The 14,036-nt window shown below is 44.1% G+C and overlaps 1 protein-coding gene across 2 annotated transcripts in view; it reads left to right on the forward strand.

Moving 5' to 3' along the window:
* brf1a (BRF1 general transcription factor IIIB subunit a) overlaps positions 1–14,036 on the forward strand; it is a 111,385-nt gene that overhangs the window by 61,624 nt on the left and 35,725 nt on the right. For both annotated transcript variants that reach the window (XM_080783687.1, XM_080783688.1), the window contains exons 13-16: positions 11,289–11,350; positions 11,522–11,603; positions 11,889–11,944; positions 13,398–13,657. In XM_080783687.1, coding sequence (XP_080639813.1) covers positions 11,289–11,350; positions 11,522–11,603; positions 11,889–11,944; positions 13,398–13,657 — 460 coding nt within the window. The remainder of the gene's footprint in view (positions 1–11,288; positions 11,351–11,521; positions 11,604–11,888; positions 11,945–13,397; positions 13,658–14,036) is intronic.

A 14,036-nucleotide genomic window follows, 5' to 3' on the forward strand; every position in this document is an offset into this window, starting at 1 on the left:
TGATCAGGACGCCGATGTCCTGTCTGACTTAATCAAGCATCTCATTTGGAATATTAACGGTTCAAAAGAGAGATCAGACTTATTAGCGGGCGGTAGTAATGGAACATTTCACCTCCCGGTTTTGCTGGGAAATGAGTTTCAGAGTAAAATCTCCCTCATCTGCTGGGCACTCTAGCTCCTTTATTTAGAAAATTTCCGGGCCATAAAAAGTGTTAAGATTTATTCTGCCTGATTTTTTCAAGTTCTATAGTAATGAGTCTGACTCGTTCATACCAAACAACGTTATTATTACTTGGCTTATCATGTAGTTATTCCATTTCTAATTCTAATTTAAGGTAAAAGCGATTATTGCAGATCTGTGTTCACTTGCCAAGCTCCAACCATGTATGAAAAGTGCTTCACAGACTTCAAAGCTTCGCTACTTTTTTGTGTACTGTACCTCAACAGTGAGTGTATTGCTTAATGTATACTCCATAGCACCAACAGTGTTGCTCGGTGAATAACAGCCAATCTACAAGCTCAAAACATCACAACGCATGCATTGTTGAGCTTGTAGATCGGCTATTTTCAGCGAGCGACACCGTCATATGCCAAAGTATAAACCAGGCTCATAAATGAAACTCCACTGTCTGTGCCTCCAAGCACGCACTCCCTCCCACTGCCCCCCCCAGCCACCCCCTCCTCTCCAACTCCCTCGCTCTGTGGAGGAGGAGGCCCGTGAAAGGAGCAGGTGGTTGTGTGGGAGTGCACGGTGTCTGGGCTCCTCCAAGGTCATGGAGGTCAGGTTTTAATGGTGTGGCCCAGGCCGCCCGTGTCAGCGAGAATCTCACACTCTATTTATTGCGCCTCGTCTGGGGTGCTGGGCCCTGCAGGGCAAAGCTGGCACACTCACCGTAACACTGGACTGACTGGGTGTATTTTTAACATTTAACAGGTTGGCACCAACGGGGTAGCGTGATACGTTTAATGGTTAAGCGGACGTATACGGATTTTGAGACGACCCTAACCAATGATGTGTCGGGGCGATATGACTCAAATGTAATCTGACATCATGAGGAATAAATCAGTGTGGCCTTTGATCAGACCGTAACACCAGCAAACATCAGACGTCTTAACATCTTTATGTTTATGGCATTGTGTGTGTGTGTGTGTGTGTGTGTGTGTGTGTGTGTGTGTGTGTGTGTGTGTGTGTGTGTGTGTGTGTGTGTGTGTGTGTGTGTGTGTGTGTGTGTGTGTGTGTGTGTGTGTGTGTGTGTGTGTAAATCGAAAAGATTCTCCATGCACAATAACAAGTTGTCTATAATACAGCTGCAACATTCTTGTTGGGGGGGCAGGCGGTGTAACCTTTCACATGAACACACATTGGAAACAAAACACATCGAAACCTAATACGCTATTATGTTAAAACTTTGTGTGTTCATACCAGAACACTTTAAAACCCAGAACAGCTCCCAGTGTGTGATATGTAGGACTGATCCTGGATCAGGCTAATGGAGAAACCTTTTGATGTGAGGATGATGGCTGATCCTCCGCAGACACTTTGAAGATCACACACATGCAGGTGTGTGTGTGTGTGTGTGTGTGTGTGTGTGTGTGTGACAGAGGAGGGAGAAGGCTGACGTTTGTCTTTCATTTATCCTTTCCTTCTTGCCTAGACAGTGCGCTCTCTCTCTCTCCCCCTCCCCCAGTGCAGTGAAATTAAATGCCGCTCAGGATTAAAGACATCACTGAACTTCTGCGACCCCCCCCCCCATCTCTCTCTCGCTCTCTCTCTCTCTCTCTCCCATTCCTTCTCTTCTACGAAGAATCCAGAGGGATTTCATTATTGTCACTAACTCATACAGGTTCAAGCAGCAAAATGCTGGTAGAGAGCCTCCACAGTACAGACACATCATCTTCTACCACTCTGACCACATCACACACTTGCGCGCACACACACACACACACACACACACACACACACACACACACACACACACACACACACACACAGCAGCCCACAGCCTCCTGGGACCATGTGTGTGTGGGAGGGAGAGGAGAGAGAGGCCACCTCCTCTCCCTCCCTCATTCCCCTTCCCTTCCCCTGTACCGAAGGTAGAGCCAGGTTGAGAGGAGGAGAGAGTGCATTTTGCTCTCACACTAGCGGGGGTTCCCTGTTAGGTGAGCCTCAGTGGTCATTGTGCACACATTGTGACCCGGCATGTTGCTCTGCAGCTGATGTTATCACAGCATCAGATAAATGACTTGCATCCTGAACATCTCCAACTTCTGCCTGTTTCTCTCCTTTGCAATTGAGTGGTAAATGAAACCAAATGGACCCGTGATTCATCCTTTTACTTCTCGTCTTTACTCCCCCCCCCCCCCCCCCCTTCACCTCACCAGGTAGATGTGGTCGTCTCAAGCTATAGTTTCAGGGCATGTCAGTTGCAAACTCTTTGTGTAGATGTGTCTGAGTGCTGCTTCTACTGGGGCTGCACAGTATATCTTACATGGATTTTACAACATTTAGTACAAATCGAGGAAATGTTTAATTCTGTTTGTTTTTTATTCCAATGATTTATTCAGTGGAAAATGTTTTATACTGAGACATGAGGCGGCATCATCAAGAAGACGACAAGACGTGTGCTTGGAGCTCTCAGGCAGTTAAAGGCTTTTATTTATTTATTGCAGGTGCAGATTTAGGTTTGTATTATTACATCTTCATCAGAGGTACTCTGATAAAGATGTAATAATCAAAACTTTAGTCCTTTGAACTGCCTGTGTGCCTCAGTGCATCTTGTTGCCTTATTGCTATACTCCATGCTCATGAGACGCATGCACCTTCGCCTGTCTATTCTAGCCGAGGTGCGGAGATAAAACCCTACCGAGGTTCCATCCATGGCACTTTCCCCTCCCTGTAATTTTGTAAACCTGTAAACCTTTTTGGAAAAGATGTATTAAAAGCTGTGTTATCTACTTTTTGGCGGTGACTTTCATCCTACCTTTCATCTTCTCCTCCTGCTTCACAGCCCTGCTCTGCCCCTTTCACCTCCTTCGTCTCTGTAATGAGGTTCTGATGGGTTGGTAGATGTTCAGATTGCTGCTGTACTGTCATCATGCCGTCGTGAAGTTGTCTCCCTGTCTCACGTATGGATGCCTTAAGGGCCTTGCAAACGTGAAGCGAGGAACGCAGGCGTTGTTGCCTGGATCAACACAGGTCTCCTCCAGGTCTGTTGAAGAGGGGCGTGACAACGCAAGCGTAAAAAAAAAAGAAGCTAAACAGAATCCAGGTCTGGTGAGTCGCGGGCGTGTGCGCATAACGAGCACGCGCGCAACAAATTCACGGGGCCGCGCTCACGTAAATACACTTGCGTTGTCGCACCGCGACTTCTCTGAGCAAAAACACAGGTCTCATTGAAAATGAACTATAGGCGCGTTTTATCGCTCCCCGTTTGCAAGGCCCTTCACTGTGTCTCTTAAAGGAGAATTCCATGCTAGAAGGCTTTCTTACCTTTATTTGTAGTTGTTACGTCCCCACCAAAGAGGTCCAGGTGTTATTTTGTGCAAAAGCGCATTATTGGCTATTTCCCCTAATATAAGCCCTCAATTAATTGAATTGAATGGGGCATTGGGGTGTTGTGCTAATTTGCTTATTTCCATCGCTCAAAAATCACGTAACAACTACAAATAAAGGTAAGAAAGCCTTCTAGCATGGAATTCTCCTTTCAAGATATATCACCGTTTCTTAACGCTGTCTCTGTCTCTCAAAGATGTGCCACTGCATCTCTTAAAGTTGTCTCACAGTGTCTTATAGATGTGTCACATCATCTATTAGATGTCTCACTGTGTCTTCACGATGGACAGACATTGTCCAGAACAGGCAGTGCTGGAGATTTTCCTAAGTCTCTTTTCTTATCTCTCCTTCTACACTTGCCCACTTCCACCCACTCTTCTCTACTTCTCTGCCATTCCGTCAGATGTTTTTAAACAATTATTTTTAAGTCAGTTCTTCCTTCTGCCTTTTTGTCTTTCTTATCCGATCTTTTTCATCTTCTTATGTTGTCCCCATGCCTCTCTTCCTCACCCCTTCTTACACACCTTTCTCTCCCTCCCAAACCAAGGAACGAATCAACTTTCATGTTGGAGGTAATGTTTCATTTTCTTCAAACGGAGACAGGAGGTATTATCCATAGCACGATTAGCACGTCCTCCATCCTGTAGATTTAAACCTTTTTGGGGAAAAATTGATGTATTAAAACCTTTATCTATTTTCTGCATCCACCTTTCATCTTCCAACCCTCCATTACAGCCCTGCTCTGCCCCTTTCACTTCCTTCCTCTCTGTAATGAGGTTCTGATGGGTTGAAGATGTTCCGATTGTGGCTGTATCAGACTGCTGCTGTACTTTGTCTGTCTTAAGGATGTCTGACTGAGTGTCTCTTTTAAAGATGTATTTGAAAGAATGTCTCACTTTTTTTTAAAGATGTTTCTTAAAGGTAGGTTGGTTTGTGGCAAATCAATTGATTGAATTGATGGAAATATTTATTGACAGTTTGCAGAATGGGTACATCTCAATCAGGACACTGTAACCATTTATGAGCTTACATTTTATAGTTCCAATTGTGTCTGCTCATTTTCTGTGTCATCACTTCCAATTTCACTTGTTTATCCTTTATCCTCTCTTGATTGGATAAAATTGGTATCCCAAACTGAAAATGTATTTTCTGTTTAAGAGCTGGAGGGACAGGAAGGCCTGTGTCACTGAACAAACACACTATATTTGAGTACTATCAGAATGTAAAGCAATTTAACACTTATTTTAATAATCTCTCAAGAACAGATTCCGAGCTATGCTACTGAAACAAACAGCAGAGGGTGCTTTTTTGCCTATGTGTTCCCAGATTGATTTGAACAAATATCACTTACCCTGTGTCTCTTAAAGATGTCTGGCTCTTACATATGGCTCACTGTGTCTCTTAAAGATGTCTGGCTCTTACATATGGCTCACTGTCTCTTAAAGATGTCTGGCTCTTACATATGGCTCACTGTCTCTTAAAGATGTCTGGCTCTTACATATGGCTCACTGTGTCTCTTAAAGATGTCTGGCTCTTACATATGGCTCACTGTGTCTCTTAAAGATTTCTAAGATCTCTCACTGTGTCTCTTAAAGATGTCTCACTGTGTCTTAACTCTTTTTAATGCCAGCATTGTTTTCAGTCTGTGCCCCCTCCCCTTCCGCCAGATGACCTTTATTTTGAAGACCCCAAAATTCACCCCAAAATTATCAGGAAGCAAAAAGCTGCGGAAAAGCTAATCCGAAGCGTTAATATTGTAACCGCGATTTGGAAATGAGCCGCTAACATCATGTTTTTTATTAAACACCTCAACATGAGAGAGGATTCAGAGAAAAGTGCGTTTTTAAGATCGCGGTCATCACAGGAGTCTATGGCCGTAGCTAGCTTGGTCCAGGCACCAGGCCTGTTTACCGCTAGCTATAGCAACCCCCGAGCTGATGATGATAATGATGATTGTAATGATATATGATTTCAGAGACTTTTCTGAATTAATAGAAATACTCACAGATGGGTAAAGTTCTCAGCTAGTGGATGTCTGAAGGACCCTGTCCAGTGCTTTGGGAAACAGGAAGAGGGTTTCCTACATCTTTTATCTCTCCTTCTATCCTTCCTCCACTCACTTTTCTCTCCTTCTGTCCCCTTCCATCCCTTTTCTCTAGTGTCTAACACATTTTACAGTTCTTCCTTGACCTTTTTTGTCTTTCATATCCTGTTTTTCATCTTCTGTAGCCAGTTGCCAACCTCCATCTCTTCCTCCTAGCATCATATGCTGCCTTCTCTCTCTGCCTGTTCTATCCCTCCACTACTTTTCCCTTCATACCCACCCACCCCCAACCTTTGTTCTCTCAATCTGTGACTCCAACCTTTTCTCCCTTCCTCTCTCCCTTCCTCCTTCCTTCTCTCCCTTCTTTATCAGTTGAGGAATCTAGTTCCAGGGGGTTTCCATAAAAAGAAGAGGAGTTTCCTTTGTCCTGGGGAATCCTGTGGGAGGTTGTATTGATATGCAAGGCATGCTGGGATATGTGTTGTGAGAATCTGCCAAAAGACCTGAGGCTACAGTAAAAGCCAGGTCACCACTCCTGGCCTGGAGTCATGGTTGTTACCAGAAAACACAGAAGTTAGTAGAGAACAATATTTATTTATTTTTAGCTTGTTTTTATGCATTTGTCTTCTGAATCTCAATGAATGCAGTATATTGAGCGACCAGTACTCCATGGTTTTCCTTCTCTTTGTTGAGGAAACAGGGAATCTGAAAGTGGTCCAAAGTAAAAGTAACATAGGAGAGAAGGTCCAGGTGGGATTTGAACCCAGGCCAGCAAGGGTGCATGTTTTTCCTGAACACAAACAGCACCATTTTAATTTCTCATTTTGACTACAGTGGAGAGATATATGATACAGGCAACAATCCGAATTCAAACTCAGGGCTCTGTTTTTCGAGGTTCCATTTATGCACTGGGGAGCAAAAGACCATGTCTGAGCTGAAAGCCTCTTAACATCTACACCTTGAAATTCTGAGCTTATTGGGGGCGGGGGGGTAGACAGCAGTGCACCAAAGCATTATGGGAATATATAGGTATAGATTCCCCACGCGAAGTAACTCCTCTGAATAACCTGTTCATTCTCTCTCTCTCTCTCTCTCTGGGGGTTAGAGTAGAGCTCTATTATCAGTGCACTTGTCTCCCAACCCCTCTCTCTCTCTCTCTCTCTCTCTCTCTCTCTCTCTCTCTCTCTCTCTCTCTCTCTCTCTCTCTCTCTCTCTCCCTCCCAGGCTGTCTGTGCTCCTGAGCTCTCCCAGGGCTTGTCTCTCTCTTATCTTCTGCCACACACTTCACACACATGGGAAGTTCTTAGAGGGGCTGGCCCTGCAGATAGCTGCCCTGACCCGTCTTTTCACTCTGAAGTTGTTTTTTAGTTTTTTTCATGGGGGGGGGGGGGTACAATCTCCTAAAAGGAGCGGGAATGGCTGACTAGATTGCAGTGTTTTCATGGGTCATTGAGGGCGATCCTTCAGTGAGAAAGTAGTAAGGTTTGAAATGTACCCTGTGTGTGTGTGTGTGTGTGTGTGTGTGTGTGTGTGTGTGTGTGTGTGTGTGTGTGGGGGGGGGGGGGGGGGGGGGGGGACTGCATTTTGGCACAGTTATACCGAACCAATAACACACAATACAAACACAACAGGTCTTACACCTGCATTAGGCTACCTACTTCATTACACTTACTATAACATGATTGATTGTAACACGTCTTACTCCTATTTATACCATATTTACAGGGAAATGGAATGCTTCATCCATATACCAGATATCTACAATAAGCCCACATGGTTTGTACTAAGAGACACAAACCTGAATTTGATCAGTTTTGTATTTGAGGCATACACGAGAAACGATTATCATTCAAGCATTAGTCAATGTGCAAAATAATAGTAACTCAACAACGTCCATCTTCTAATATTTTCCTCAACCTGCTCTGGATACCCAGACAGTAAAGCTACTGTATAGTGATATGCCTGAGTGGTGGACTGACTGTGGCAGCAGTCGCACCTGTTCCTCAATTAAGCAGTAAACCTGCATGTGTGGCATGTTTTTTCATGGTGCTCCTTTTGGGAGAGATCCTCTGAATGCCTCAAAGCCAGAAATGCCTCAGTAAAATCTTCCTGTGTTGCAGCTCCTTTTAGACACTCCGTTCTCTAGTTGTTTGATTGTCTGCCTGATGTCAGAATTCAATTCATGCTTTGTCTCCTTGAGAATGAGTAATCAACAGACATGGAATGTTTTTGAGTGAAAGCTGTTGAGGTTTGATTTAATTTTCACTTTAGTCCCCCCCCCCCCCCCCCCCCTCTCTCCTAGGGGACGAACATGCACACACATACACACACATGCGCGCACACACACTTACTTTCAAATGTAATCAGCGTCCTTGCTGCTGCTATTTATCCTTTGTGCTTCCACAATTGAATATGAATACTGTTATATTATGCACACACTCCTGTACTTCGCCTTTGTGAGGCCAGATGTCCTCTCGGGCAGAAGAAATTATGAGGATATTTGGTGACATGTGGTATTATAGCTAGCGACACAGCTACTAGCATACAGCTGCAGAAACATGAGCACCGTCCTACAGGGTTCAAAATATAGGGGGAGCTCTAGAACAGTGGTTTTCAACCAGTGGTCCGTGGCGGGGACCACCAGTGGTCCTTGAGGAGGTTCTAGGTGGTCCCCAGCTAAATGATGGAGAGTTGGTAGCCAAATGGACCCTTATATCTGTAGATCTTTAACTCTTGAGAGCGTAAAATGAATCGAAATGGACCAATAAGCTCTCAAGAGTTAAATTGTTGTTAAACATGTATTACTTACTTTACAAAAGGTCTACATGGTAGATAATGCAGAAGAATAGTTATTTTGATCAATGTTTGCCTGTTATCTTTCCTATGGTATCACATCAATATGTCATGGAATTGTAAACGATAACGAAAAAAGTTGTTTAGTTTTGGGTCTGAGGGTAAATCTCATCAATTGGTTGCTGAATAAATAATGGGCCTTAATATGAAAAAGGTTGAAAACCACTCCTCTAAAATATTGAAATGCTGCTGCCACTGAGTTGTTCTCTGTATCAATGTATGCTTCCTACTGTATATATTTAGCTTCCTGAAATAAATAATAGGCTAATAATAGAGCACTTGTCAACATGCATGCCTGTGTATGCGTGCAAACTAAAGTTATTTTAATAAGCACATTGTTGTCTATTGGTGCTAAGGCCATCCATGCGTGTACACACGTTTTGCACCGTACATTCATTATCTTTCGAGTGAACGTCTTCTGGTGCTCGAGGCTGTGAGCTTGTTCATCATTTTCATGGTAGCAACTCGCATGCCATTTGTATTGTTTCTCGGCAGAGATTGATTTGAAAACAAAACAAATCATTGCAACAGTGCCAATTTTTTTGTCTCTTTGTTGTCCCAGGTTAAACATTATTTGTTTGAAATGAAATGTATTGATTTTTGCACATAAGACAGGTTCATGTACTTTATGCAGGTGCATATATACAGCACTCTCCCTCTCGTGAAAAACTCTATTCTAAAACCCATTTTCAATAGCGTGTTGATAAATATAATGGATTCCTTTTCAGGTGACCCAATTGTCACACATTACATAATTATAAAGACATTTAACTGTCCTAATTTTATTAAATTGCGAATAACGTAAAACGTATTATGCCTAGTTTGCCTACCTATTTTCTAGGCCACTGCCAATAGAAATGATGGCTCCCTCAAATCATCAGTCAGAGAGTACCAGTCGACTAAAGTCCTCTCTGTACAGGTGAAAGCATGTCTGGGATGACTACTAGGCCTGTGGCGTGTTCCCCAGAAGCGTTGTTGTCTAATGTTAAGCCTAGTTCAGACCAAAGAAGATTCACAACTAGTTGAAACCGTTTTCAGCCCGATTTGGTGATTTGAATGACAAAAATGACTATCTGCAAGCACACAATGCGGTGCATCCACGATGCGCTATGCAATATCCATGTAAGGGTCCTGGATATTGGAAGGTTGAGAGCCACTTGTTGCGACTGTAGGTCGCAGTTTACTATGAAAACCTGCATCTCACGTCCGTCACGCCTCGTGACACGCTCCATATATGGCCACAGAATGGTACAGAATTAATTCCATATGTTGATCTGACCTCATGAAACCCTTAGATCTCCATATATGAAGCTGACCTGTTCTGACATTCCATATGTTGATCTGACCTCATCAAACCCTGTACACTCAAGACACGCTCCATATATGGCGCGTGTCATGGAGAAGACCGGACGTGTTTTTTTTGTGAAACCAACGGGAAAAACGCAGCTAAAGATCCGAAAACGTGTGCAGTGTGCAGGGACCTTAACTGGTGTTTAGGGCTAGAATTAGTCTTAGATTAACATAACTCTAAAAGTTGGGATTAGGCTAAATCACAGTAAAGGGTCCTCATAAGTGTATACAGACCTGTGTGTGAGTGTCTTTTATCAGCTCTCAATTCACATTCAGTCCATTCAAAACACTGGGACGAAAAGGAGATAAAGAAGAGGAAAACTGAAGTGATTCTCAGGCCGTCACGTTTGCAGTCTCGCAGAAAAACATGCAAATTACCACTTCGGTGTCACGTCTGTGAAAATGCAGCACGCCGCAATCTGGGAAGCGTATCGTAATTGGAAAAAGAGGGGTGTGTTTTAAGGTAGATCGTCTTAAATGCCAGTTAAGCCTATTAGCATCTTATCAGGAGACGCTGTGTGTTTACTGATGAACCACACTGTGAAATGTTCCACAACACTTAGAACTTCCAGGCAAATAATTGCTTCTCCAGAGGACAGTGAAAAGGGGTGTGTGACCAGGAGGTTAGCGCTTTGAATACCTTCTCCAGAGGACAGTGAAAAGGGGTGTGTGACCAGGAGGTTAGCGGTTTGAATCCCTGGACTAGTCTATGAAAATGTCTAGAAAATGATTGAAGAATAAAACTACAGCAGAGACCACACTGAATAAAAATGAATGAATGAATGGGAATAAGAAAAATAATAATGAGAAATGTAATCAGCAGCCAAACAGAGAAAACTACTGGGAAGTTAACAATAGAAGCATGTAGTTGTACTGGCCTAAGCAGTTCGCAGTGGCAACAGTAAAACACTGTAGTTGTACTGGGCAGCTTCAAGTGACAACAGTAAAACACTGTAGTTGTACTGGGCAGCTTCCAGTGACAACAGTAAAACACTGTAGTTGTACTGGGCAGCTTCCAGTGACAACAGTAAAACACTGTAGTTGTACTGGGCAGCTTCCAGTGACAACAGTAAAACACTGTAGTTGTACTGGGCAGCTTCCAGTGACAATAGTAAAACACTGTAGTTGCAGTGGGTAGCTTCCAGTGGCAAAAGTAAACCACAGTGTGGTTGTACTACTGGGCAACTCTCAGGGGCCAAAAGTGATATACTGTGGTTGTACTTGGCATTTCCCAGTGGCCAACAGAAGGAGATAGTAGTTGTACTGCGCTGCTCCCATGTGTGGGGGAAGCGGTAACGTGTGAAGCAGGGTGTGGCTGTAAAAATGCTTCCATGCTCAGTTAATATCCCCTGACTTGCCATGGTACCAAGAAAAGGGATTTAAGGCTAGACGCTTCCTCCGTTCCCCTCCCTCTCTGGGGACATCGCTGTTGGCAGGAACAAATGCATTAGCCAGCAGTTTGTGACGATGTCCGTGTCTCTGTAACAGATGGTGATGCTGACGACGGCGAACTGGACCTCAATGGAATCGACGACGATGAGATTGAGTGTGTATGTATCAGGTGGTTGTCCGCCGCTGTTAGTTTGACACTGGCACTTTGTTTTTGTGACTGCACTTGAAGTTCCCTCAATAATTAAAATCTCTTGGAATTCACACTGAAATAAAGATATTCTTGGTTGTGTCCAACGACTTCTCATGTCTCTCTCCTCCTCTCTGTGCAGTATCTTCTCGATGATGGTGAGGTTCAAATTAAAACTGCACTCTGGATGGCTCAGAACTCGGATTACCTGAAAGAGCAGAAAGGTACAGTACAGTAATGGATTGGGAAATGATTAAGAATCTAATTACGTGTCTGAGTATACCATGTGGCCTCCACACTGTGCATGCATGTGCATCAGATTCAACACACAATCAATTTGAATGGCCAATTAAGGTCTGCATACACAGAGAATTCTGACTTCTAAATAAATATGTTATCTGTACAACACGCTCTCGTGTTCTTCACATAGTTTATCTATATCACCATATGTTGGTAGCACAATAACGTTTCCTGTCTTATCGCTGAACATTTCCTGTTTTCACCTTTAGAAAAGGAAGCAAGGATAGCAAAGGAGAAGGAGCTCGGCATCTACAAAGAAAGGAAGGTAAACATTTCTTTTCAGTCATGATGTAATAATAATCATGTTTTACTGGAGATTTGAAGTTAGGTAATTTATCAGCTTTATTCCCAATGAGAGTGTACTAATAACAAACCTTACTTAAGAGGTGCTCAGGTGGCACGGGGGTAAAGTTCCTGCCCACCAGCTGAAGGTTTCTCTCCTCTACTCTCCTACACTAGTTATACCTTTAAGATTTCTCACCGTCTGTCTCAATCAAGAACAAATACTGAAGCCAGTTCCTTTCTCAACAGTAACAGCTGTCTGCCTGAGAGCCGGCCAGATTCTTAAAGCTAGACTCTGCAGACAGACAGACAAATCATAGACAAAACGCACACAGACAACTGCACAGACAGTCTCACAGACGGACTCAAAGTCACACAGAGGGATGGGTAGACAGACAGACAAAATCATACGCAGACAGGCAAATCTATCCCCTCATGGATAGACATACAGACAGACAGTCAGGCAGATTATCACGCAGACAGACAGACGACTAAGCCCATGTGTCAACAACGCGTGTTCCAACGCCCGTTTTCTCATTTTTCAGTCCAGGTTTTGGCACGTGAGGATCCTTTGTTAGCTCCAACATCTGTTCAGACGTTTGGACTCAACAGATTCACAGCGAGGCAGCGTCTGTCTGACACGCGACCCAAACAGCCGTACTGCAGCTAAATCCTTAGCGTTAGTTAACACTTAGTGTAAAAATCTATCTTCCTATTTGGGCGGGAGTTTGGGAATTCCGGAAGTGGCTGGTTGTTATAATCCCCGTTCTATGGGGCACGGTGGCACAGTTGGTAGTGCTGTCGCCTCACAGCAGAAGGTCCTGGGTTCGATTCCCGCTCGGGACGCTGTGGGTGCTGGCGGCGTGTTTCCTCCTCCGCGTCATCAGTGCCCATACCCGAGGCGGGGTTGGCGAAAGGGCCTTTCTGTGTGGAGTTTGCATGTTCTCCCCGTGTTCCCTAGGGTAGGTACCCTCACAAAAACATGCAGTAATCCTGGTCTCTAAACTGCCTGGTCTCTAAACTGCTCTCCCCATGTCCCCCATATATGGGGACTAGGTTGGCGGAGGGTGTGTAGAGCCCAGGATCACATTAGATAATTGACACGGGTGAGAAATGGGTTACAAAATCGTGGGATAAAAAAATATAATATATATATATATATATAATCCCTGTTCTATCCACTTAGTAAAGGAGTGATTTAGATTGAAGGCTCTTTATGTTACATAATTATGAAACCGACATAATTTCTTAAATTATAGACGGAATCAAGCTGTATCCTTTTCAATCAATCAATCAATCAATAGAGACAGAAAAGTCTCTGCCGAATTAAAACCTGCAATGGTTCCCATTTCTGGTCAATCTCCCCATGTATGTGACCTTTTGACTCGGATTGACTGGTTGACTTTCTCTGTGCGGTGTGAACTCTCCCCTGGCAGCAAAGGAAGAAGGGCACGCGGAGCGCTCCGATCCGTGCCAGCACAGGCCAGGAGGCCATCGAGAAGCTGTTGGAGCAGAAGAGGTTCTCCTCCAAAATCAATTACGACGTCCTGAAGGACCTCAACATCAAGCCGGCGTCCAGCCCTGCAGAGCCACAGGATGGAGCAACCGAGACCCAGAGGAAACCAGTCATCCGCAACCGCAGGTCCACCCACATGCCCCTCAGCCTGGCCACACCTCTCACCTCCCTGGGTAAAAGGTAGGTTTATCACAGGTCCACCCACATGACCCTCAGCCTGGCCACACCTCTCACCTCCCTGGGTAAAAGGTAGGTTTATCGCAGTTAGGACATGTTATGCAGAGTAGCGTAAACCCAATGGTTTGGCCATTATTTGACTTTATTGATTACATCGGTAACGGTTCCAATCTGGTTTTTTTACCACTTTCAACCTGGCATTCTATTTGGGCATGGTGGTATATAGGTGATATTATCAAAAAAGGGACCATCTACAAGCTGACAATGCAACACTGCTCAGTAGGAAACTATTGGAGAGACAGACAGTAGGGAAATTGAGAGAGAGAGCGGCTGGACAGAAGTTTGTGCTTCCAGAGGCTTAACCAGAAACTGGCATCTTTGC

Source organism: Protomyctophum bolini (assembly GCF_963924005.1).
Source record: "Protomyctophum bolini genome assembly, chromosome: 15".
In the NCBI taxonomy this organism is placed as follows: Eukaryota; Metazoa; Chordata; class Actinopteri; order Myctophiformes; family Myctophidae; genus Protomyctophum; species Protomyctophum bolini.